General features: G+C 46.9%; 1 protein-coding gene across 2 annotated transcripts in view; it reads left to right on the top strand.

Annotated features, from left to right (window-relative positions):
- The window catches only part of ACBD6 (acyl-CoA binding domain containing 6), an 85214-nt gene that overhangs the window by 29048 nt on the left and 29936 nt on the right, over window positions 1-26230 (top strand). For both annotated transcript variants that reach the window (XR_014617379.1, XM_084266032.1), the window contains exons 5-6: window positions 8506-8611; window positions 15014-15103. Coding sequence is in view for 1 of the 2 variants with exons in the window: in XM_084266032.1 (XP_084122158.1) it covers window positions 8506-8611; window positions 15014-15103 (196 nt within the window). In the remaining variant the exon portion in view is untranslated. The remainder of the gene's footprint in view (window positions 1-8505; window positions 8612-15013; window positions 15104-26230) is intronic.

Genomic DNA, 26230 nt, shown 5'->3' with positions numbered 1-26230 from the left:
AACACATTGATAATTACCAGTAAGTCCAGTGTGTACGTGCATACTACCTCAAAAGCAAAGATCTGAGAAAAGAAACTTTGATCCAGACTGTCTTACTGATTCATTGCTCAGTCGTGGGCCTTACTGAAACTTTACAACAAGCTTGCAAAAACTGCAATATAAATTAAACCACTTCAGTGTCTATTTCCTGGGGCTGCTGATATGATCCTGTAACTAAAATACGTTTATCCTGTTAAGTAAACCCAGAATAAGCAAAAAAAAAAATAATTTTATGGACTAAAAACTAAAACTTGAGCCCTTGTCAGCCCTGGGTTCTGGCAGATGGCTGAAAGCAATTTCTCAGCTGGCATTACTCTGCCAAGCCCAGGCTGCCATATACCCTTTAGGATTTTGCTGACGCAGAGGCAGGAAAAGGCCACCTAATTTATCTGGATTTCGGCTCCTTCACAGCCTTCTTTGCCTTACACCAGGAGATAGGCAAGAAGGCAAGCATGGAGTTTTGAAGGCTCACTTATTTTATTCTTACCAGAAGCTTTTGTTTAGCAAAGTGATTGACGTTTAACAAATGCTTAATGTCCTTGGGGCTGCTGCTATTTAATAGCAAGATGAGAGATCTTGGGTTTAAATAGTGTACACCACTAGTTTACCATCAGTAATAAATTACCATAAGGCTTACATTCCTTTTGTGGAATTAAATGCTTGGGGTTTAGGATGCAAATCTGTAAATGTTGGACAAAGCGGAGGAACCATACTCTACCCTAAAGTCAGGAAGATCAGAAGTTGGAGGAACTGGGATGGTGCCAGGGCTTCTTTTGCCTTATCACTAATTATCTCAGATGTTTCTGTTTTGAGAACAAGGCAGAAAAATGGTCGGTCTGACTCACAGAAGTACGCTGCACCAATTCCAAAACAAATCCAAGAGCATCTGCGGAAACAGGTTATACCGATCTAATTAAATCAATTTAGGAAGAGATTCAGTTAAATCAGTGCTATTTGTGTGTTCATAGATCAATCCTGGAATCAGGAGAAGGTCTCTCGAGTTAATGAGGCATAGCAGTTATTTACTTAGGGGTGCTGGGCACTGGTCATCAATTAGGAGTCATTAATAAACCCTGGCACTAAAGAGCTCGAGTACCCCCAGTGACTAATGGGGAGCAGTTGCAGTATGTATTAGCTTAGTGCTCTGCCTCTGTGTTTCTCTGCAAATCACTTAGCTCACTCTGGGCATTACATAAAAATAACGCGTGCTGGTGACTGATGATGGGACTCGGAGGTTCCCCTGGAAGGAAGGGCTTGGAAATTCTCAGTGATTTCAGGCTGGGTATAGCGGCAGGGGCTTGGTTTGTATTTTTATACTGCTACATAAGGCTTTGTGTGTCTCTTCTGCTTTTATTACCAGAACAGACGCAGTAGTAGTTGAGCTCTTCTGTGATCAAATAGCTCTAATTACAGTGTCAGAAGCTTGGGAAATAGGCGGTGAGATGGGGTTGTCTGATGTCATCAGTGTAGTCTAAAGCACAGGCTGAGGGAGATGACGAAAATACTGTATCACTGGAAATTCAATGATAAAGTTATTTTTCAGTCGTCTTTTTAAAGCAGGGGCGTGGGGGGGAGACAGTTTAAGTGTTTCCACCAAACAAAACCATAGAGTTGGCAGATTAAGAATGCAAAATAACATTGCCAAATGTCTGTGTTCTGTTCCCCTTCCTCTGGAGCAGCCTTCCTGCACTCTGCCATGGGCTGCTTCCATGTGGCCTTGGCGTGCCAGGATGGGAACGATGTCCACTGGTTGGCATAGAGGCCTCCCTGAGCTATCCTTTGCACTTCTGCCATCACGAGGGATGCTGAAGGAGCCCTTCTCAGGTAGAAACTTCCACCCTCTCCTATAATCCTTGGGAGTGACCCCGGTCACAACTGGGGCGCTGTTTAGGATTGGGGTGTGCAGCGGGCATCCCTCAGATTTGGGAGCCCACCTGATGTCATGTAATCTATCAGAATTGTATTAATCCCGCTAACGCAGCCGCCATCTGGCCCTGCTGCCGGGCCAGCTCGCGCGAGCCCCTGTGATGGATGGCCTCGGGAATTGATTAGTTGTTGTGCGAGACAAATGAACTGTTTTGGCAGAAAATACCAGAGGTCGCTGCGTGTGGTCAGGCACAAAGGCTGCTGAATTTTAAAGAGCTGCTTCCAGCATCCATTGCAAGGATGCTGCTTTGGAGCAGCGATGGCTTTTGAGATGAGCCCGGCACTTCAGAGCACGGTTGGGGCTTTGTTCTCTTTCTCCAGCCCCATTTTTGGGAGCACTGGCACCAGAAGTGAGCGCAAAGCTGTGGAGATGCCAGAGCCGGCACCCTTGCCATGTTGGGAATTACAGGCCCACACTGGTATTGCGCGTGCCTTTGGCCGTGTCCATCAGTCATCTGCACAATCCCTGTGGAAGAGCTTTCTTGGTTGTGTGGAGCCCGAGCAGCCTGCAGCATGTTCAGCCATGGCATGTCTCAAACAAAACACCTGCGGGGCCAGGCAGCTGGGGTTTGGTTGCGGTTGGGTGTTTTATTTCAGGTCAGTGCTATTTCAAAATGGATGCTGCTCTGGTGATGTTTAATGGGCAAGTCTCTGACTTCAAGATCATTACTAGGTTTATTGCTTCCCCCCTCTTTTTGTTGTCCCCCGAGCGTGACCCTTGGGACTTCGCTTTGTTGTGTGAAGGGGCAGCTTGGCCTGGGCCCTGCCTTCCCTTCAGGAGAACTCATCCTTCCACTGGGGCTCCTGTTTGGGGTTGGCACAGCCACCTCCTCGCCAGCTCTGCCGCTAATCTACCAAAGCGCACGCGGCAGCGTGGCGATGGGTGGGAAATTGGATGACACATGTCTCGCTATGTTCCGGCTGCTCTCAGAGGGATGGCACATGAGTGTGCCGGCAAGTGGGCAACACTTCCCCTGGGATGGCCTGCCGGTTCAGAATAAACTTGAGTTATGGATTTATTCAGCTCGTAAAACCTCAGCTGGCATAAATAATTGAGAAAGCAAAGGTTTGTCTGTGGTGCATACCTCAGGGACCTGCTCCTGCCTCCCTCCCTCCCACCACCCTTTCTTATGAAAATGATCCCAGTTGCACTGATAGATAATAACAACACCAAGCAATTAAAAGCTATGGGTGGCTGGAGAGAGGAGAAAAGGTTCAGTTAATGAGCTTTTCCTCTTCCTTGTGCCCAGGAGAGCCTCAGAAGTGACGAGGCGATTAAAGCGAAGAGATAATTATAGATTATGTGAAAATGGGCCCCTTGGGGGCTGAGGGCCTTGACATAAACAGTAAGTGTTGCGAGTGTCTCTGGGCTCCCCGCATGCTGTTTGCTCCGCTCCGCTGCGCTCCCGCTCGCTCGGCAGCGCTGTGCCAAGCAGACGGGCGAAGCCACCTGTTAGCGGCACCCGGGGCCGCTCCGCAGTGGGTCCACTGGGACACGGCTTGGACCAGCCCCTGGAAAAGGAGAGAGAGAGAGAGAGAGAGAGGACGCCCAAAGTAGCACCTGGTCACAGCCCTCTGCCCAGGACTTTGTGCTGGAGGTAACCTGTGAGGGTGGGAGGAAGGGGATGGAGCAAACTCAGAGGATGCTCTCTGCGCGACGGTGGAATATCTGAATTTTGAGTCTCTTCTGCGCCCTCTTTCACAGCAGTCTTGGTGGCTGTTTTGGAAGCAAATAGGTTTACAGCACTTCAGGTTAGAAGTGAAGGGTGATTAAGCAGCAGCAGAGCTTTTCCATGAGCTGTTTAGAAACTGTTGGCTCAACACGTGAGCCAACGGACAGTTTATGAAGAGGGCTTGGGGGGACATGGCTTGGTTTAAGTCCTTCCACGTGCTTTTATTCAAGGATGGAAAATAGCTGCCCGGCAGGCAACGCACGCTTCAGCTCGACTTAGAGTTAACAGCTCTTCCTGGAGATGGGGGAGAGCGGAAGCTAAAAGCTTTGGGGTTGGACGTGTCAGCAAGGGAGAAAAGGAAATAGATACAAAGAAATAGATCTAAACACATTCTCAGTTTGAAGATGCTTTTTGGCAGTTCTCCTAGCTATAAGTTGGGAAGAATTCGGCATGTCTCCATGAGGTGGAGTTTTGTGGTCTTTCCCATCTGAAGATGTCTTGAACGCTGTGTTTTTACTGAAATTGTGATTTTCCTGAAAATACTGGTAGAAGTGCTGTGAGTTGTGGCTGCCTGTCCACCTTCAAACGCAGACACACCCTTATCTGAGCTCTGCCTTCGCAGTGACACTGCTTTTTGTGTTTCTGATGTGTTTCTGTCTGGTTTTGGACTGACTTGATCTGTCTCTGGGCCTCGCTGCCAACTCTTGCCAGTTCTGTGTGCAGTGCAAAGTCCTCCTTTGAACAAGCCTGATAAAAACACTGTATCTGCTGTGTTTACTTGTAGCTACTGCACTGGAGGGACTTTTCAGTGTGTACATGTGCACACGTGTAAAATCAAGGTGGGGGGACTTGTGTTGACAGGTTTTCAAGGTGTGTTTCTTATTTGTCCTGTGTGGTTTTGAATGCAACATCAGTGGATGCCAGGAACTTGTCTTTATTCCTTTTGCACCCTTCAAGTGGAGCTTCTCCCCCTTGTCTTGAAAGGCTGAGTGACCTGGAGCTGTTCAGCCTGGAGAAAAGACGACTGAGAGGGGATCTGATCAGTGTTTATCAATAGCTGAAGGGTGGGACACAGGGGGACATGGCCAGCCTCTTCTCAGTGTCTGTGGGGACAGGACAAGGGCGATGGTCTCAAATTGGAGCACAGGACGTTCCACACCAACATGTGGAAGAACTTCTTCCCAGTGAGGGTGAGGGAGCCCTGGGACAGGCTGCCCAGGGGGGTGTGGAGTCTCCTTCTCTAGAGGTATTCCAGTCCCATCTGAATGCCTCCCTTTGCAACCTGTCCAAGGGACCCTGCTCTGGCAGGGGGTTGGACTCGATGATCTCTGGAGCTCCCCTCCAACACCTACATTCCTGTGATTCTGTATTGGTACCCTCAAAAATATGGGTTCAGCTCCTCTGAGCTCTTTTCTCAGTTTCCCTTGCTGGGTTTTGGCACGTGCTAGATCAAACTGTTTTAAATAGATGGACTGCAGTTTCAGGTGGTTGTATTGTTCTCAGGTAAAATGTCTTTTGTTTACGATTGTATGGACTTCCCTTCAATCTGTTCAGGAAAGAGCTCGTTTCCTTTCATTAATATTTATAGAAAAGTTGAAGATAATATATGCTAATTTTTTTTAAAGAGGGCATGAGGTATAGAGGAAAGGTTTAAAGCAATAAAGAAAGGCAGGCTGAGCAGAAAGATGAAATTTCCCAAAACCTTATCTTCAGGTGGGGAAATTGCCATTCTGGATTAATTCCATTGTGGAGACTTCAGAAAGAAAAGTGGTTTTTTGGAAGGGGGATATATAGAGCATTTGCAGAGGTGGTTATTCCAGAAAAGCTAAATCATATCCAAATAGCTGTCAGGTCATTTCCCCCTTGCAGACAATAATATCCTCAGGAAAGGTCTGGAGAAGTCTGGTCTGGAGGCTGTGGTGGGAAAGCTGCCTGGTTTTGGTATGTCGGTGTTAATGTGCCCTCTCTCCACTGGCACAGACCCTGTAGCGTGGCACCCAGAGAGCGCAGTCGGTGGCTTTACCGATGCTGTGTACCTTCTGGTGCCAGTGCCTCTGGTGCTGCTGTGTGAGGTTTGGCAGGGCTGAGCCACCCTGGGCAGACACGTCTCTCAGCAGGTACCCAGGGTGGTATCACTGCTGGAGACAGAGGGTACAGCCTGAGATCATGGCTGTGATGCAGAAAATCATCCAGGACTAACTGAGGATGGCTGTGGACTTCTCTAGCGAGGACGGACTGAGCTCTGCTGTGGCATTACAAAAGTGTGCATGGCTGCACGGTGGGGGAAGCACTGCTGGAACCAAGTTACTGTACAGTGTCATCTGAATAGCAGCTTCACCCAAAAGGTGGCTTCCAGTAGCCAAGGGTGTGTTTGAGAGGTTGGACTCACAAGGCAGGGCTAGAGGGACTCCCTGGCTTATCAAAGCAGCCCTTGTTAGTGGGGGCAGGCGTGTCTCATAACCTCCATCGTGAGTCTGTTGAGCTCCATCTCAAGCAGTATGAGCTTTTGCCTTTTCTAATCCTGTGAGGTTCTTTTCTTCCTCCAGTTTTCAGAGTGATTGCATCCAAAGCATACGGTGATCTATTTCCCAGGAGCTTGTGTAGGGTGCAGATGAGACCTCTGGAGAAATGAGTTCATGAGAGACCGGTTAAGAAACTGGAGGACGTCTGTAATCTTCCCAGGCCAATACATGGAATGTGAAGTCTTGTGCAGTGTCTGGGGGAAGTCAGCCGTGAGGAAGGGCTGCAGACATGGGCTCACGTGCAGGAGAGAAATGCTGCTAAGGGGGCAGTGTGAGGGAGAGGTCAGAGGTGGTGACTTCTTTGGAGAAAGCACCACTTTGCTGCAGGAGCTTTGCTTCCCCACCTTTTACTGGTACAGAGGAAGGAAATAGCTGCTTGAGGTCTGAGGAACAAAGTGTAGCTTTAGTGAACCATGTGTGTTACAGTAAGACTGGAAGTCAGAGTTGTGTCATGGAGCTCTGCTGGAGACACAGTCTTAGTGGCATTTGTATTTTCATTTTTGGGGGGACTGCAGGTCAAAGACCATTACTTCGTCTTTGTTAACCCATTGCTCAAATGCAAATAACTTTGAGATTTTACTTTTTCTTGCTCTGGGGTTCTTCAGCATGCAAGGTTCAAGAACAGTTCTCAGGCCTCCCTGTTGCATTGGAGAGGCTGTTCTCTCTCTCCTGTCTGAAAGGCCCAGGGCAGAACATCCATCCTGCTGGGTATGACCTGCACCACCAACCTCCCATTTTTATGAGGAGTTGCCTTTGAGGTGTCAGGGCTGAGTTCTGCTGAACATCCAATGTGATTGAAAACTGGGGATGTCACGAGGGGCAACTACTGTGCATTCAACTCTTCTGAAGCCACCAGGTCCCAGAGCAACCCTGTTGGGTGTATTTTCATCTGGAAACTAGAAAGCAGGGGTAGTGTTTGGGCTTTTGGTTCACTTCTAGAAAACCTGTGACCTCTTTTCTTTCCTCCTTACCAGCAGCTCAGTTGTATCAGTGTATATGTATCTAAAGTATGGCATAGCCCCCTCCCACAGAAGATTTGGCTGTGTTGGAATAAGTAACTTCCCACTGATGTACCAGTGTGGACAGAAGAAGAGTTGTCCCTTCTCAGCAATACTGTGTCGGTAACTTCCCATCATGAGATACGTGAGTGCAGATTTATACAGCAAGATAGAAACTGTCCCTTTGCTGAGGGTCCCAATGTTTCTAATTTCCACCAAGCACTGTAGCTCTGCTTGCTTGTACAAAGGTATTTTGGGGTGGTTTAAGAATCTGTGAATGGCCTTACCTTCATTAGAGGTGTCCTTTGGTAAGAGCAGACGTTTTACCGTGTCTGAAGCCAGGGTATTGCTTGTAGCTCTAGAAGAAGCTACAGGTGTGACTCGGGCACGTGTGACACCACAACTTGATCCTCCTGTACTGGCATTGTCCTGGTACAGACGCCTGCTGCTGCCTCTGTATACACCAGCCTAATGCTCTGAGCAGAGATCCTGGTTGAGCTTTGTCTTAATGGGAGGAGTGCAGCTGGGTCACTTGCAGGCTTGTAAATAATAACCCACCAAACCCAGCCCTGTGGTCAGATTCCAAGACAAACACCAAAGATTTCACAAATTCCTGTACAATTACTTACTGGAGAGTACCAAATAATAGCAGGCACCTGTTTTAAAGCCCACTTTTAACCCCCTCACACACAGAATAACTTTGTTGTAGAGCTTGTCTTTTGGAAGGGCCAAGAGTATGAATGGGTTAAAAAGCAGGAGAGAGTGGAAAAAAGACCTGGAAAGGGCTGATAAACACATTCCGGCTGGCATGTGCATAAAGCTACAGCCATCCTTAAGCCACCAAGTTTCTGAAGCTGGGAGGATCCAACCAACAACCGATGTGTCCTGTTTCTACTCCTTTGGCTTTTTCTCCTAGCCACAGTTAGCAGCCAGTGTGCGAGCTGGATGGCATCGACAGGGTCTTTGGGCTGACCCAGAGCAGCTGTTGTGAGTGTGTTGCATAGCAGGGAGAGGTGCAGCTTTAGCCTTTTCTCTTCTGTGGGACTGCAGTGATTTATACAAGGACTTGAACGTGGGTTTTACTGTCTAACCTTATAGACTTCCTGCACCAGTCCAGAGGCATAAACCTGCTATTGTGCTAACATAATACTGTTCAAAACAGGCTTTGTTTTCTCTCTCACCTTAGAAGAGAAACCCAACTCATATTATTCTGCATGTGGAATACCAGGAGTCTGTTTCCAGTGATGCTACTGAAATGTCTGTAGCAAAGTTACAGCATATGGTGTGCATGAGGCCTTTGTTTTGTGCAGTAACATGGCTCTGCTTTTGCTTTTGTTTCCCAAACAGGGAAGAGGACAAGAACATTTTTGATTACTGCAGAGAAAACAACATCGACCACGTAACCAAAGCCATTCGGTCAAAAAAAGTGGATGTGAATGTCACAGATGAGGAGGTACGTAAAAAAAAGATAAAGACCATCAATCTTTTAGCTGCTTGGTGTATTCATTCAATGCCACTCCCTTTCCAAATTCCCTCCTTAGGACTGTTAACAGCAACAGTTGGGTAAGCGCTTGGTCACTGAGACAGAGACAGTCTGTTTGAAAATGGCTTTCCACTGGATTTCTGGTAGTGTGGAGATGCTGCCTGGGATGCTGTAGTGTATGAGAGACTTTCTGCATTATTTCCAGCAGCCACTTGCAGAATAAGATCTTCTGAATACCTACCTTCCCCCAGCTTGCATGCTGAAGTGGTGAGATAGAAACGGGAAGTGGCTCTTTTGACTGACTCTGTTCATGGATGAAGTAGGATTTCTGTCAGCTTTTCATTGTTCCCAGGTAGGGGGGGCAAAGGAGTGAGACTGAGTGGCTTTCCATCTTCACAGAAACAGTAGCATGGTCTAGTTTTTCTCTGCTCATCAAACTCAAAACCCCATTTCCCCATAAGGAGCTAATAGAGGTGTTATCAGAAACATCAAGAAAATGGGAAGTGTCTCAAATTGTGAACCATCTTCACCCTTTTCTTGGTAAAAGTGAACACCTGGCGTGGACAGTTTCCCATTGCTCCCTGGGGAAATGTCCTGGTACCAGCTCTGTCGCCTCGGTTTCCGTGCATGCGTACTGCCACCTAGCCCTGCTTGCAGCCCCTCCTATGTGCAGCTACTTTTGCCCTCTGCTTTCCAGCACATTGTGTTCTGGTGAACAGATGAAGTGCTTACACATTCATAGACTGAGACGCCACAAATTCAGTTGGGTTCTCGGGTAGCTCTAAGCAGATTTCTGCCCTCTGAGCCATGACAGCCCCGGCTGAGGCTCTGAATGCTGATAGCAGAGCCTTTTATTATTAATCGGGAATTCATGTGAATTAATTTTCAGAGGAGAAGGAGGGAGGGTGTTCACCATCAGGGTTGGAATTTCACATCATAAATCCAATGAACTGAAACTGTCATGTGTCAGTCGCTGCGACGGTGCTGTTACCAAGCTCCATCCCTCCTCCTGCTGATCACCAGTAGATGTCTGGGGCAGTCCCACAGAACATGGCTGGCATGCTTTCATTAATGAAAGCTCGTTTTGGGGGGGATCACATGCTTGCAGTAAGTGTATCACAACATCCCGTTCGCATCGCTTCGCTTCAAGGGCAAGATGCTCAGTCATAGTTCGCAGAAACTCGCATTGTCCTTTGTGTTCAAGCAACAAATGTGTTTGTTTTCAGCCAAAGAAACTGTTTATTTAAAAAAAAAAAAAACCAAAATGTTTGGTGTAAGGTGGCTGAAATATGTTTGTGCTTTAACAACACAAATATTTCCAGCCGGATCTGAAAACTGCCAGGTGCCATTCTCCTTGGGAAGTCTCCATGAGTCCCTGATGTAAGAGAAGTCCTGTTTCTGGGTATCAGCACGAGGCTGTTGTGTGGAATTGCTTCCACAGAGAGAGGAGCTGCTCACTGTGCCTACCAATGAGGAGCTCGTGGGCAGATTCCCACTGGTGCAAAACTCCCCTGTAGCTGAAAATCTCACAGCCTCGGTGATTCTGGCTTACCCCAGCAGATGCTTAAATTGGGAAGCAAGAAACTTTCTTTTTTGTTTGGCAAGCGCTATATTCCTTGGGTTTGAGCTTCTCTGGTCAAAAAGAAAAATAAAATTAGAAAAACCTGAAACAAATCCTATATTTCATGTTCTGTTAAGAAGCTGAAACCATTACTGAGATTGTTCGGTACACAAGCATATTCCTCACAGCCTGGAGGATAGCTTATTTCCAATATCACGCAGGTTGATTGAAGTTTTAGAGCCTGTTTTAGACTGGAGATAACCCAGCCCGAGCCTTTGGTAGAGTGAAGTGTATGCAAGCATCATCTCGTCGTTTTTATTAACTGTTTTAGTGTTGCTGTATAAACACATCCTGCCATAGCCGAAAGATGCCTCCCTGAGCCCTCTGAACATAACTCACACTGTCGAGCTTTTGATTTAAAAGCACATAAATTTAAAATGGCAGCAGGGATACATAGAAAGAGTTAACTTGTTATAAAACAAAATCTACCGAAGCACCCAACAGCCTTGTGCTCACTGTAAAGGCCCTGGGCTCAGCCCTTCCCTGGGCAATAAAGGCTTGAGTGGGGTACTTGTAAGGCATTTTTGGCTGTATTTCCCTGTGTCTAATTGCATCCCCTCCTTTCGCACCCACCTGAAATCAGGTAGTGAGAGGAGAAAAGGCATCGAGAATAAAAATGCAAAACAGGGACAAGGCAACATTTTGAAGCAAAAGGATTTTGGATAGGGCCAGAGAAGAACCTGGGGTGTAGAAGAGGTGTGTTTGGTGCCTTTCAAAGCAGAAGTGGTCTTCTCACAAGAAATAAAGATCTTCATGTACAGCATCCAAGCCAGCGTACCTGCTAACAGCTTGGATATAATAAACTTCAATTTAGAATTAAACAAAGAATCTAATGACAGTAATCATGTACAAGCTTCCATTTACTGTCTCGGAATTGCCCGGAGTTCAGCAGAATCGCTTGCGATCGCTTAGAAGAAGTGTCACGGCCTAAAACAACCCGTTTCTCATGGGTATGTCAGCAGGACTAATGGAATAAGAAACAGCCCGGGGCTGAGAAGCTGCCACAGGCACATCCTGGTTCTGTGAGGGGCTTGCTGCCTTTTCCAGAACAGTATTTCTTCCTCTCAGAGCAACCCAGGAAAGGCTCAGAGGCATAGATGAGTTGCTCTTGTAATTTGTGCCAAGGGCTGGGGAGGTTGTATGTAGAGAATTATTTTTATTTATTTTTTTCTTTAGTTGTTGGAAAAATCCCAGTAAACAAACATTACCTGTGTGCAGTATTTAAGCCCTTGCCAAAACTTTAATGAAAGGCAGCTGAAACGATGCTCTCTTAGTCCCCAGTCCTCGTGCTTTTGAGATGGAAACTGCCAAATTGGTGCCAGCTTGCCAAGGAAAGGGGCAGGGGGGAAATGGATTTGAAGAAAGACCATGTACTTCTGGATTTACAGGCTTAGTCCCATTAGACAAACTTCCCTGGATGTTTCAGAGCTCTGACAGTGGTTGACTTCCACATTGAACCTGAAGTTTACCTGTAGAATTGCAACCGTGGCCATTCCCTTCACCGGTTTTGCTGTTATGGGAGGATGCAGCCATATGTATACATACACACACGTGTGTATATATCTCTCTCTATCTTAATTGCTGGTAGTAAAACACCCTGAGTTAGAGGGGCTCTCACTGCAGCTGCAAACCCCGTGCCTAGAAGCATAGCTTAATACTGTAGCACATCCATTCAGTTTGGCTTTGTTCTCCTCTTCCTCTGCACTGGCTAATTGATGTGAAAATCATTCCCATCCATTTGTCTGCTGAGACTCGGTATATCTGAGACAAATCCCTGTCCTGTGCTTTGTTTGTGAACACCCTGTGACTTGGAGCTGAGCGAAATTGATGTGCTGTTGGCTTGAGAAACTGCTGCAGAAGCTGGCCAAGCTGGCAGCGGTTGCTCAAGCGAAGCACAGAAGATTTAAGAGGCAGGGTTAGTGCACTGGGGCTATTTTTATGCTTTTTTTTTTTTAATTATTATTATTAAATACTTCAAAGGCAGGGGAAAATGCATCCTCTCAAGTAACTTTCTGCAACAGCCGTCGTGCGGTGGAATTGCAGGGAGGGAGGGAATACCTCGACATTTGAGTGCATTTAGTCCCGACCTCGCTACTGCAGCTTTTCCCTCAATGAAATTACCGGCGTTGCTTCGAGTCTGTCACTGCTTAATGAAATAGTCATGTGGGAAGTGTTTTGGGAAGGCTCAATCTGTGACTTTTACGATTTCTGCCACGTTACTTGAACACACAAACATGTGTTATGCACTGATGGGAAGTGGCAGCTGTGCGGGCTGAGGAATTTTGCGAGGTGCGTAGGTGATATCCATGCTATATAAAGTACGTTTAGGGTAAGTTCATCTTATCCCTGAGGTTTGTTTTAAGGGAGATGAGGGGAACAAGTGGACTCGTAGCTGTATAGCTGCTGGAGGACGTTAGCTAGAGCTGAACGTTCTAATTTGCCTCCTACTATGCAAACAGTAGCAAATATTATCTTGTCCAAAATACAGGTTTCTTGGTAATGCTTTTTGTCCCACGGTAAGGAGATTGAGATTCTTCTACAGGTATTTTTGCCTCTCTCATCAAAGTTTGCTCTCGCACAGAAGGTCTCCAAAGCCCCTTATCGCCCTGTGTTTCGGGCACAGCGTGCTGCAAGGGTGAAGACGTTTCTTGGGTGGAACGTGTCAGCTTTTTAATAGCATGCAATTACAATGCAGAGCCATTTAAGGCACTAATTGGAAAATATTGTATCCATTTAGAATTGCAGAGAAAATATATAGGTAAGCAGAGTGTAATTACCCAAAGTGGAATTGGCCCAAGACTTGAAATCCATACTCCTGCAAATAGCACAAGGAGATTTTTAATGACTCCAGATGATCAGGCTTTGGTTTCTTGCCTTGCTCAAAAGGCAGCATTTGAGGCAGGACTGGCCTTCTGGCGGGATGGGAAGGGACCCGTTGCGCAGTGCCGCAGGACCCCTGAGCAGGCAGAATGGGCAGCGCTGCCTCTCCAGAACTTCTCCTTTACTGGTCTCAGCCGAGTTCCAGTACAGAATCACAGAATTATAGGGGTTGGAAGGGACCTCGAGAGATCATCAGGTCCAACCCCCCTGCCAAAGCAGCTCCCTAGCACATATTGCACAGATAGGTGTCCAGATGGGTTTTTAATATCTCCAGAGAAGGAGACTCCACCACCTCCATGGGCAGCCTGTCCCAGGGCTTTGTCACCCTCACTGTGTAAAAGTTCTTCCGCATGTTGCTGTGGAACTTCCTGTGCTCCAACTTGCAGCCATTGCACCTTGTCCTGTCTCCACCTAGCACTGAAAAGGGGCTGGCTAATTCCCCCAGCATTCCATGTTTAAGATACTTACAGACATTAAATAGATCCCCCCTTAGTCTTCTCTTCTCAAGACTGAACAGCCCCAGCTTATTCAGCCTTTCCTCATAGGGGAGATGCTCCAGGCCCTTAATCATCTTCGTAGCCCTTCTTTGGACTCTCTCAAGGAGATCCCTGTGCTTTTTATACCAGGGAGCCCAAAGTACAGTAAGATTCTGCTTGTCCATACACAAATGCACAGCGGTGTATTGTAGCCGCTTGTCTGTAAGGTGGATTCTGATGCAAAGGACAGAAATGCCATTATTTTGTTGTGTAATCAGGCAGTAATTACACTTACGTAGTTACAACATTATTCCTTTCATAGATAAAAACCCTGAAATCATCCTTGGAAGTACTTCCCGCCCTTATGCATGTTGCAGATGGTGCTGCTTTCTTTTGAAGTAAACACCTCTGGCGCAAAAATAAAGTGGGTATTATTCATCTGGCTGAAATGCCTATTTTTAGGCAATTACCAGTGCAGAGATGAGTTAAGGATGCACAAAATAAAGTCAAGATCTTTCTGTGTTTACCAATTGTTTTATATCGCTCTCTTCCCGCTTTTTAGTAGCAGTGTTGAGTGCACGAATATTAGTCATTAAACGGTGCGCGGATGTCATCGGTGCTTCCATAGAAAGCCATTGTCAGAACACTCCCTCTAATTCAAGGTTAATTAGTGTAGCCTTAAAATTATGTGTTACGAAAATTAATTACTTGCTGGGTCAAAAAGCGCACTTAAAAAAGCATAATGCCTTCTGTCTGAGGTGGCACCTCCTTCCTCCAAATCCTGTTGTACCTCCGCTGCCCTGCCCAAGAGTGTCCCGCAGAAGCAGTGTGAGCCTGGGTGCAGGTATCTTCTGCCCCTTGAGCTGTTCTGGTGCCGTGGTCAGGAAATTTGGCTCCCAGTTCTCATAAGCAGATGAATGGGTCACTTGCCTTCATTCCCTGTTGCTCTGCTGAGAGGTTTGTAACCAGGTGTGGGCTAATTTCACTGATTTCAGCTGGGTAGCATACTGGAAAACACGGGTCAGCCCAATGGTGTCACAGGTTAGGGGATGATTTCCAAGGAATTCCTTGCAAGTGTGCTACACACCCTCCAAAATCAGGGGACACTAGCAGTGAAAACCCTCTATCTCAAATTACTTGGAGCTCCCTCTCTCTTTGGAGTTGTGGATATATATATCTATAGTTCAGAACTACCCGCATCTCTGTGCTGTCATTCTGCAAGTCCAAATCAGGACCGATAGTAGGTTACATGCTAATATTAGTCTATTTTTTTCCAAAAGGTCTGTAGAAATTTTTCCCCTGGTCTTGCAAGACTGTCATTCTCTCTACTTGCTTTAATTTTTGCTTTTTTTTTTTTTTTTTCTGGCTTTGTTAATTTTCTCCTGGATGTTTCAGGGCCGGGCGCTGCTGCACTGGGCGTGCGACAGAGGACACAAGGAGCTGGTTTCGGTACTGTTACAACATGCTGCTGACGTTAACAGCCAGGTAAGGAAGGAAGAAAAAGGTGGATTTGATTAATGTGTTATGTAGCTTCTTGACCAAATGTTTTGCATGAAACTGAATTCTCCCAAAACTTCACAGCAAGCTCAGAGTGCTCAGCACAGGGAATAACATCCAAAAAGATAACCTGGGAAAAAGGAAGGACTTGGGTGTATGACATATATAGTTGTAAGGGGACAGTTCCACCTGGCTGTGGTGCCAGTGCAACTCATGGTACTGATGCAAGAGCGATTCTCTGCCTACGGGGTGTCCGGTAGCTTCCTACATGGAGTGTGTTCTCCTGTGTATTTTGTGTAATGTTACACTGCCAGTGGAACTTTGTGGTCTAACAGACAGAGCCCCACATTGCTCTCCAAAAAAGCATCCAATAAATGCCAGGTTTTGGCAGAGCACCCCGCAGCAGTAGGTGATCCTTTGGGTCCCAGCATGGTGGGCACACCACAGTTACAGTAGGGCCAACTGAGGGCAAAGGCTTACGCTGTTTCCATCCCCACAAACCCACCTCACCCCCATGGGGGTCACTATTTCCAGCACAATTTGACTTGGCTGAACATAAGCTAGCTTTTTAGCCACTGCAGTTTGCCACTCGTGTCTGAGTTTAACTAGTGCCAGTTTTAGGGTACCTTAGACCAAGCTTTGATCTGCTTTGCGAGTGGTTGTGCCTGTGCTCATGAGTAACGCTCTCTAGTTTTATCAGCGTGTTGTAATTAAGAGCTGGCCCATGTAAACGCAGTCATGTTCAGAAATATTTGTCTGACATATTTCTGTCAAATTTTGATTGACTTCTCATTACCAGCATGGCATTTAATTGGCTTTGCTTTCCAGCCCAGACTGGAGATAGATACACCTCTACTGACAAGCTTGATCGTACCAGTGAGACCTCAAGCAGCCTTGCAATAAAAGCTTTGGGAGTTTGTAAGAGGTGGACCCCTAGGCAGAGTTTGGCTCGTCAGCAGCCTTGTGGTGTTCAGGGGCAGTGAAGAGCCATGGTGGTATTCACACACACACAAAGTCTTACCCTTGTAGAGCTACAGGTGGGACGGGCTGAGGAAGTCTGGCTGGTGAGATGCCCATCATCAGGCTTAGACTGTGGTGATTGCAGTTGCGGTGGATTTTATGGGAGTCTCCTTCCCTAGGTAAGGAGTGGTGGAGCCAGCATGAATGGGGTTTTGTGTGCCCCACTGTCTGACCAGACTGGAGCCTTTCAGTCAGAGCTGGGGAGTGTCATGTTGGATACATATGGGAACAGCTCTGCCTTGAAATCTGTCTGGAGTCGGATTGGATGCCTGCCTATCCCCTTTGCCCTGGCAGCCCCAGAGATGGTTGTGTACCACTGCAGCAGTCTGAAAAGTCACTTCTTTATCATTTGTTTCTTATTTTTGGAGGTAAAGTCTGACTTTAGGAGAAAAGGCTGAAGGGAGAGTCCTCTTTTTTCTTTTTTTTTTTTCCTCGTGAACATTAATTTTCTGTTAAATTCTTCTTTCCTTTTTTCTTTTTGATGTATTGGACATTTTCCAACCAGATTATTTTTGGCCAGTAACAAAAGGTTAATAATAGCCATAAAAAGAAAAATCAATCTTTGATTTTATTTTTTTTCCCCCACCAAGATAATAAAGGAGATTTTTTTTTTATATATATATAAAGGTCTCTGTTTGCACGTAGGTGTGTTCCCAGAGAAGGCAGACACATTTTTATGCTCAGCCATATATAAATTGCAATAACATTTCAAGACTTGGTGACCTCATGTTTATTTCTTGCTTTTTTTTTTTTTTTGACCTTTACCCCATAAGAATTCACATCCAAAGCAAGAGCAGAGGGGAATTTTAAGAGCGACCAGAAGAAAAAGGGAGAGGGAGGGGAAAACTGTGGCTTCCTAACACGCCATAAGCACCATGGCACCTGTGATTAGAGATCAGCAGAAGCACTGTTGGTTACTGTGAAAGCTATAAAGCGCGGTGGGTTAAGCATGAGGGAATCTCTGGTGACTGGGATCAGCAGTGCTCTTAGTTCAGAGTGATGTGTGCTTCTGGGCTACAAAGATGATTAAAGGACTGCAGCGTCTCCCCTACGAGGAAAGGCTGAGTGACCTGGGGCTGTTCAGCCTGGAGAAAAGACGACTGAGAGGGGATCTGATCAGTGTTTACCAATAGCTGAAGGGTGGGACACAGTGGGAAATGGCCAACCTCTTCTCAGTGGGCTGTGGGGATAGGAGAAGGGGCGATGGCCTCAAGTTGGAGCACAGGGAATTCCGCACCAATATATGGAAGAACTTCTTGATGAGAGTGAGGGAGCCCTGGGACAGGCAGCCCAGGGGGTGTGGAGTCTCCTTCTCTGGAGATATTCCAGATGCGTCTGGATGCCTCCCTGTGTGACCTCTCCTAGGGACCCTGCTTTGGCAAGGGGTTGGACTCGATATGCTCTGGAGCTCCCTTCCACCCTTTACGATTCAGTGATTCTGCCAGAGCCAGCATGAAAGCAGCCTGTGCTGTTTCCACCCACTGCTCAGGGCCTCGGGTGCTTTTCTCTCGTGCTCGGTTCTGCAGCGGTACGTACACGTATGGCAGAAAGAGATACGGAATAAATTGGGGATTGGGAGGGTTATGAGCAGGGAGCAAAATGTCGCAGACCATTTTTTATTATTTTTCTTTCAAATCGCCTGTGTTTTAGTGTGCTTCTAAAAAGTTAGTCAGACAGCATGACAGATTTGTGCTCCCTTCCATTACCTCTTTAATAAATGCTCTTCCATCTTGGCACGCACTGACAGATTTCACTGCCCTAAGCAGCCAGTGACGGTGGTGGTGTGCGAGGTGGAGCAAGCCCTGCAGTTCCCTGGGCCTGCAGATGCGCCTTACTACCTCTTCAGTTGTCTTTGTGCTGTCTATTAATGAAGTACCTCCCGTCCCTAGATCAAGGAGCTCCATGAGAGCCAACTCTCTGCTCTTTGTTAATAACCAGCCAACTTGGGAGTGGGAAGAGAGGTCGTAAGTTGGGAAGTGCTTTAATTCTGGGGATAACCACACACTCCCGGACCGTGGTGATCCAGCACCTCTGCTTTTTGTTCAACACAGTGGTACTGCACTCTCCAAAGGGCGGTTCAGTAACGTCACTGGAAAGCTGCAGCCCTGGAGTTCTCTGATTGTTCATAATTAGCTCTAATACCATGTTTGAAAGGAGGTGGTAAGCAGTTGCCATGGGCAAAGGGGATACAGAAAGGCAACAGGCTTCTCCGCTTTGTTGGACAAGGGACATTTGTGGAATTGAATTACCTAAATCTTTAAGAGCTGGAGGCTGTTTCAAAGTGGGTGGTGGGATGGGATTTCAGAGCTGGGATGGAGATCCCTGGAGCTTGGGGCTCAGTCTGAAAGCGGCCTCCTGTCACTAGAACTGCCTAACATGTAGGCTTTGAGTGATGGTGAGAAAGGAGGGGGGGTGTATATTCATAGCAGTTATGGAGGAGCTCAGCAACCTGAGTATAAAGCCCCTTTCTAGCTTTAAAATACATGAAGTCAGGAACAAGTTTTCCTTGCCAGAAGAAGCAATAAGGGACAATCTTTTTCCCCTACATGGAGAGTTTTTCCTTGTGATGTTTTCTCTGGTGTTTGGAAGGAGTTTCTCTGGCACTGGGGACACACACACATGACAGTGAGCTCGAGCCATGCAGAGCTGCACCCCAGCTTTGTGCAGTCCTGAGGCTGTGCCATGGCACCCTCCGTGTTCCTGTGCCAGGAGCAGCAAGCGGCTTGTTAGGGAGATCCCTCTGTCCTCAGTTGGGTCCGGTGGTGCAGTGCCACTGCAGAGGAGGCAGCAGAGGTTCCACTCCCAGACCTGAGGTGCGGCTCAACCAGCTTTCAGAGGAGCTCCTTTAGTGTATTCAGGGGGAAGCGTAGGCATGGCGTACTGCCGCAGTGCTGTCTGGTGGAAGAGCGCTCTTGGGGATGGTCACCTCCTCCTGCGAGAGAGCAGAATGGCTTGAAAAGGAGGGTTCTGGGCTCTGGTGCAAAAGCCCCGCGCCATTGCTCCTCTTGTGCGGGGCTGTTGTAAGAGAGACAAAGGGCATCACAGTGTGGTATGAGAGAGGAGAAATACAGCATCTCTGGTTCATAACATCAAACCAGGAGACCATAGACTCTCCTTCTGGACTTGCTGTGGCTGCATGTTGTTCCATCCATGAGTACTCTCTATGCCAGAATACTAATCTGTGTGTTCGAGGTCTGCCTGTGGGAGTGCATGGGGGGCTGCACTGGGGCAGTTGTCACAGGTCAGCTTACTCGGACAAAGCTTGGCAGGGCTGCCAGACCACACAAACAGGCTGCATAATGATACTAAAATAACTACTGTTAGTTGTAAGTGGAACTGTGTGTGTCTGCGTGGTAGCGCAGATGACTTATCATAAAATATTTGGATATGATTTTTTGAAACTATATCATTGTGTGGTTCTGTTAATCAGCTCATTAGTGGTATGGTGATCACCTGGCTACACTGAAATTGTACTATACCGATGACTAGGAGGATGAAAACAACCTATAACTGATGTTCGGGTTTATTTGCTGACCTTCCACTTTCCCAGTAAAGGTGCAAATCACTGCACTGAGACTTAAAACCCCTTGTCAGCAAGTCTTCAGCGGTCACCTATGGACCCTCAGGGCTTGGAGAAGGGAACTTGAGAAGCTAGGAAACCTGTTGCTAGTATAGGTGGATCTTTATTTTACTCATTTGTGCACACCAGGAATTTCAGCGAAATAGCACCAGGTGCCTGCGCTGTCGGCAGAGCGAGCTGGTTGCTCCATGGTGCATCTTCCCCATTGCATGCTAAAATGCTTGCCTGTCTGAGCGCTCCTGGAGCAGCTGTCCCCTTGTAATACCTTCATTCTCGTCCTCAGTGGAGCCAGGCCGGGAGAAAAAGGAAAAAAACCTTTTCAAATGAAGACAATACAAACATAATAAATGGCAGGGAGGGTTCATCTTCCGCATGACTCAATCGTTCTCAAACAACATTATTATTGACTGGCCTGTTGGTTGCCAAAAAGGAAAATCAATTGTACTAGAAGTAGTTGCTGGGCCACAGATCACGGTACTAACCCAGCAGAGACAGGTTGATTTTTATCAACTATCCAAAGACTAATTTCCACTGTTAGTTTAAAATGAAGTAGGAATTACGGATACGTCGAAGGCTGCTAAGGTCGGTGGTTCTCTTGGGTTTGTTTTATTTCTACGTGGGGTTTTTTTCTTTTTTCCTGCCTGGCTCTAAAAGGATTGTGCCTGAGTAGGATAAAAAGAAGCGCGGAGCAGTCAGGCCTTGCTTGCCTGTCTGGGTTTGTTTTCTCCTCAGTCTTGTTTGGATTTCACAGCAAGCTTACAAACTGCTTTGGCCTCTGCGTGGGCCTCCTGTTGCTGGTATTGCGTAGACATCTCAAAGTGAAGCGGGTTGCGGGCAACACACATCCCATCCCTGCCCCCTGCACCGAGTATAGCTCATGCCCTCATTTTTCTGTGGAAATGTTGAGGAAATCCATGTGGGCATCATGACTGTTCTGACTGAGACCAAAGGCCACAGGCTTTATCTACACACCTTCCCCCCTGCACGGTAAATGGCAGGGGGAATCCTTTTGCTGCAAGCTGGTGGGTGCTAGCACGCTTGTGGGTGGGATGCCAGCTGCCCAAGTACTCTGCAGTTAGGACCGTTCTCTAAACCTGGCCAAGATGAAAAAGGACAATGCCTCAGCCTTGTGCCCTTGCAGTTAATGTCCCTAGGATAAATTTCCTCCTAAATGTACTAAAAGCCTGGCTCATAAAGCCAGGAGGGATCTGGTCCTGGATCTGATGATTGCTGCAGAGGGTTTGGTGTAGTTATGCTCATGGCAGGCAAAAGATGTCACGGATACTGCTGGACTTACCATTGCTGCGGTAGGAAGGCATGGTGGCAAGCGAATGAAAACACTAACCAGAGATGAAAAGCAAAGCAGTGAGTAATGAGAGCAGAATTATTAACCACGATTGTTCCCTCCTTTTCTTCTATCCCCCTTCCAATCCCCATCTCGGTGTTCCTTTTGGCGGCTTTGCCAGGCAGACCTCAGAAGGCTATGCAGGCTCATACCCCTTCAGTCTTGACGTTGTTGCCAATGGGTGTGAAAGCCATTAGCCAAAAGAAAGGAGAGATCTGCTTAGTGACAGAGGGTAGCTTTCTACATTAAAGCATTGACATGGTGCCAGTCACACAGTTATTAGAAGTGGCACAGCTCCATGTCTCTCCTGCGGGTCTCTCTGTGGAATGTAGATTGGCAGCAGGTTGAATGTTAAATGGTCACCACTCAGCAGATGCTGATTTTACCTACTGGGAGAAAAGTCCCTTTCAGCAGAAACATTTGCAAAATATTTGCAGCTCTAAATATATGCCGGGAGATACAGAGATTTACCCCTGGTTTGCTCTTCAGCTTCTGAAGACCCCTCAAGCCCCATCAACGCTAACAGTAGGTTGTACGGACAGTGAGATATCTCCTGCTCGTGCAGGCTGGGCTTTTTTGCATTGTTCATTCCCATCTTCCAGCTTGACATGTACAGTCTTTGTTGCCTCTGCTCCCTGTAGACACATGAATCATTGCTTCATTGCTGGTGCAGCAAAGCAGTTGGCACCCTTGCTCAGGCAATACGCGTGCAGCGTTGCCTGCAAAGCAGGCGCACCAGCCCAGAAAGCTTCTGTGGTGTTTGGCAGTGATTTCAGGCTCCACACAGTCCTTTCAGCCTCTATGCGCAAACCTGGTGTTAGAAAAATGAAATCCTAGAGCTCTTCTTATTAAAAAAAAAAACCCAACAACCAAACCAAAACTGAATTAGCAGTGGTCTCTGCTTTACCCTCAAAATCTAAAGGTGCTTTCAGGGTAACCCAAATGCAGGGTTTAAAGCTGGGGACTGAGGGCAGCCACACATTTTAGCAGCTTGCTGTGTGAGATTGGTGGTTTGTGAACATGCCCTGGGACTGAGGGATGCGCTGTGCGCAGGGGGAGGCACTTTGCGTGGCCAGTGCCAGTGCTGGAGGAATGCTGCCTGGGAGTCATGTACTTAGTTTTAGCTGAGGGGGCGTGAGCACCCTCTACATCCCAGAACCTTGTCCCTGTTTTCATGCCTGACCAGTACAGCTGTTCTGTGGTTTAATGGGTGCAATCTCTGTCATGACCCCAGGAGCAGTGAGCCTTGAGGTCAGCGCTGGTGGCACCCCTTGTATCGCATGTTGTGGCACAGGGGAGAAGCAGGACAAGCTCTCTACTGTCTCCATATGTCTTTGCCGAGGCAGGGAAGAGCCTTCCTTACCTTGAATGCCTCCCTGTGAGGACGTGGGGTGGTCCACTGCCCCTTTGTCGTTTGGTCTCTGGGTCATCTTTCACAGAATCACAGGATTATAGGGTTGGAAGGGAGCTCCAGAGATCATGGAGTCCAACCCCCCTGCCAAAGCAGGTTCCCTAGGCCAGGGAATAAATAAGCATTGAAATAAGCATGCATTAAAACACCTGTAATTAGTGAAGTCATTGTTGGAAATGCTGTAGCCCCTCATTAAGGTGCTTGGTTAACTGCGCAAACAGGATACCACTGGCAGCCCAGCTGGTTTTTCAGGTGAACAATCCAGTATGAATGGTCTCTAATCGCAGTAGCAATGGTCTCTAATCGCCATAGGAATGGTCTCTAGCCTTGCTCCACTTCCTACAGCCTTGGCGTCACCTCTCCCTGCTGGAGGAACCACCTTTGCCAAGCAGACAGCTACCCTTTGCTCCGGGGGAGGTGGTTCCCAGAACATCTTCTAATTTTTTTTGCAGTCAGCCCCTTGACAAAGCTTTCCCTGTTTTGAAGACGTTAAATTCTATCACTTGTCTTCTCTCTGTGGACTTTTCAATATAAGAAACTCTGGTTTTACTTTCCAAGTGGAGTTTTGTATTTGTCTGTTGTCAGCAGTTGTGTCTTCCAGTTTGGTCTTAAAACCCCACACAACAGAAACCATCAACCTCCCCAGTTCTGTGTGAACTGGAGATTGCAGTCTGGTGCAAAGTACTGCTGTAAGTTTTCCTAAAGAAGGTTGTCCTAACATTTCAGATGTCAGGGGAATAACTCTTTATGCTTATGTTTTTTAGGTTTTCGGTAAGATTTTTGATGGCCATGGCTCTTTCTTGGCTCCATGGATTCTAAGTGGCAAAACAGCACTCAAATTGGCAACTCAACCCTTACCTCAGCTTGTGCATCTCAGCTTCTGCATCCATGAAAAAAGCTGTCAGGGCAGGAGTCTTTCTAGCTCAGTCTCATGCTTCCAGTGGCAGGGAAGAGCGAATGCTTACAGGACAGAGTAGGGTAAGCGTACAGTGATAATTTTGTATATTTTCCCCAGAGCCTGTGGCTTGGAGGCTTCCTGAACCAACAGCATTACCTTTGTGCTCCTGGATTTTTCTTTGATAAATGTCTCTTGCCCCTCTTTATATTCCCAACCTTTTATGCCAGTGGGAGCTCTGGAGTTTAACCATGCATTTGCTTTGCGCTTGCTGCGATGGTTTCACGTGAGACCCCATCGTTCTTGTGTAATGAGAAACAGTAATTGTTCCCCCAGTTACCTTCTCTGTCCTGCTTTTGACTTTATTGGCCTCCTTGATTCCCCTCCATCAATTCTTTTTCAGACTGCAGAGTTTAATCTCTTTAATCCCACCCCATTTGGAAGCTGCTCAGTACCTTTGCTCCTTGTCATTCTGTGAATCATTTCTAGCCCTTCCTAATTTCCTTTCCGATGAAGAGAGCAGCACTTCTCGCAGTGCCCAACGTGTTAAGTGCAGTGTGAGGTTTAAGGAAGCAATATAATGATGTTTTCCTATTTCCTCTTCCTCCCCCCCCCCCCCCCCAAATGCCTCCAGGTTGTTTGCCTTTTATTAACTACTATTGAATACCAAGCTGGTGCTATAATAGAGCTGTCTGTAATAACTCATGATCTGTTTCTGCAGAGGTAATAGCCACTTTGAAGCCCGTTGCTGTGGATTTAGGCTAAAGATTGTTTTTCCCCACGTGCATTACTTGCTGTTCATTAGCGCTGAAGTTCACCCCCGGGGTTTTTTTCACCCTGTCACCCTGAAATCCTTTCATAGCATTTTACAGTCGGCTTTTGGTTTGACAGACCTGGATGCTCCGGTCTCAGCCTGCTTCTCCTGTTCATTTGTATGCGTTGGACAACCCAGGCCCTTCCACAGATCCCTCGGACTCCAGCGATCACCAGCAATTGTGTGGGCTGGTTGTTTATTCCTATTCCTCCTTTGCTTTTGTGATAGCTTTTCAAGCAGTGCAGAGACGTTCCCTTCTGCTCTACCACATTATCATTTAATAGCTTCTAGCAAGGGGCTGTATCTGAAGGCTTTTGGAAAGCCAGATGAGCAGGCATCCCTGCTGGTGTGAGGGATAGCAGAAGTCTCGGCAGCGCTTGTCTGCATAGGGAAACGAAGGCCAGTGCCGTCTTCTTTCCACCCCTCAGGAGAGACTGCTCACTTGCTCCCTTTTCCAGTAGAGTAAGTAAATCCCATCCCGGAGCAACCTTCTAGTTTATCTAACAGAGCAATTGGCTGTCCCAACCTAGACATCCCATGTTGGAATAGGTCTTCTTTCCTCTTATGACAAGGCTCAGCTTGGCCAAGTGTCACAAGAAGGGTTCCTTATGAAATGAAGGGCTGAACTTCCATGGAGGTGGAAGGTGCCTTGAACTTTGTCTGCTGCTTTTGTTCTGGTGGTAGGAGTTGGCTGTCTGCATGCTGCGTGCTAGCATTGGGAGAATTGGTAAACGTCCATCCTCTAAATCCGTTTCTGCTGTTCCAGCCAATTAAGCATTAAAATGAGCATGACAAATAAGTGTTCATTTATGGGTCAATAACTCTGTAGTATGTCTGTGACATGGCTGGCCGAGACAATCCATTTCAGTACAGTCCTGGGCAACCCGACATCTTCAACTATGTAATTGCTTTTATAGGGATAGAGGAGCAATAAGGATAATGTAGCTATCGGGCCCCGACTCACTAGCACAGAAACTTCCCCTTGCCAATCAGATTTCTCTGGTATTCAACCTGGTTTAGGCTCATTCCAAAGGCATTATTGGGATGTCAGAAAAGATCCTGACAGATATGTGCGTTTCTATCCAGTTGCCTGGATGTTGTCTTCTTGAAGATGTTGGGGTTTGTCCACCAGCCAATTAACTATCCCCATAAAGAGCACTTGGTGCACGCTTTCTGGCGATAGACGGGGTTGCCTTGTCCCTCTCCTTTATTCTCCTTCCCCGCCCCATTATATATATATTTTCTCAGCACTATTAGATTATTAAATGCTTAATGACTATTCCATTCCTGCTAACTATACTTTTGATGAGCTGTAGCAATAAAACTTTGTAACAGCAAAGTGTGTTTCTGGTGCCTTTATAGGAAGGGCACATTTGGGGAGCTGAAGTAATGGGGGATAAAACTCAAGTAATGAATAGAAATAAAAAGAAGTAAATGAGGTAATCAAACTCGGAGAAATTAGTATTGGCAGGTTCTGAATGATGCTCTCGGATGAACAATCTTTCAAAATCCTTCCTTGTATGCCACTGCCGTCTCTTTATTTATTATTAAAATAACATGATCCATGAGGCGCTCGGGGTGACTCCCAGCCTAGCTAATTCTAATTAATCCAGTCAGGGAGAGCAGCAGGGTAAGTGGAGCAGTCTATCGGATTGAAATTCATAACTTAATTGAGGTCAAAGTCCCGGGTTGGGAGAACAAAAGTCTTTCACTGGGACCAGGCAGATCAATAGCAATAAATATCTGGCTTGGATACAAGTAGCTTATAGTGACGGATTATCTGACACTGGCCAGAGGTCTTGGTCTTGTTCGGGGCAAAGTCCCATGGCATGTACAGTGTAGGGTGACTTTTGTCAGTGGGACCTCCAAAACCTTGAGGAGCCCATGGAAGGGCTCATGGGAGCCACAGAAGGAGGGCACCCGTGAAGAAATCCACGTGAGCTGTGGTGGAATTTGGATTCAGTTTCTCAAGGTATGGGTCGGTAGCACAAGGGCATGTGTCACATTAGCACTGATGGAGGTTGGAAGAAGTTGCTCAGGCTTACAGGAA

Source organism: Gallinula chloropus, assembly GCF_964237585.1.
Source record: "Gallinula chloropus genome assembly, chromosome: 6".
Classification (NCBI taxonomy): Eukaryota; Metazoa; Chordata; class Aves; order Gruiformes; family Rallidae; genus Gallinula; species Gallinula chloropus.
This window is presented reverse-complemented; position numbering and strand designations above follow the sequence as displayed.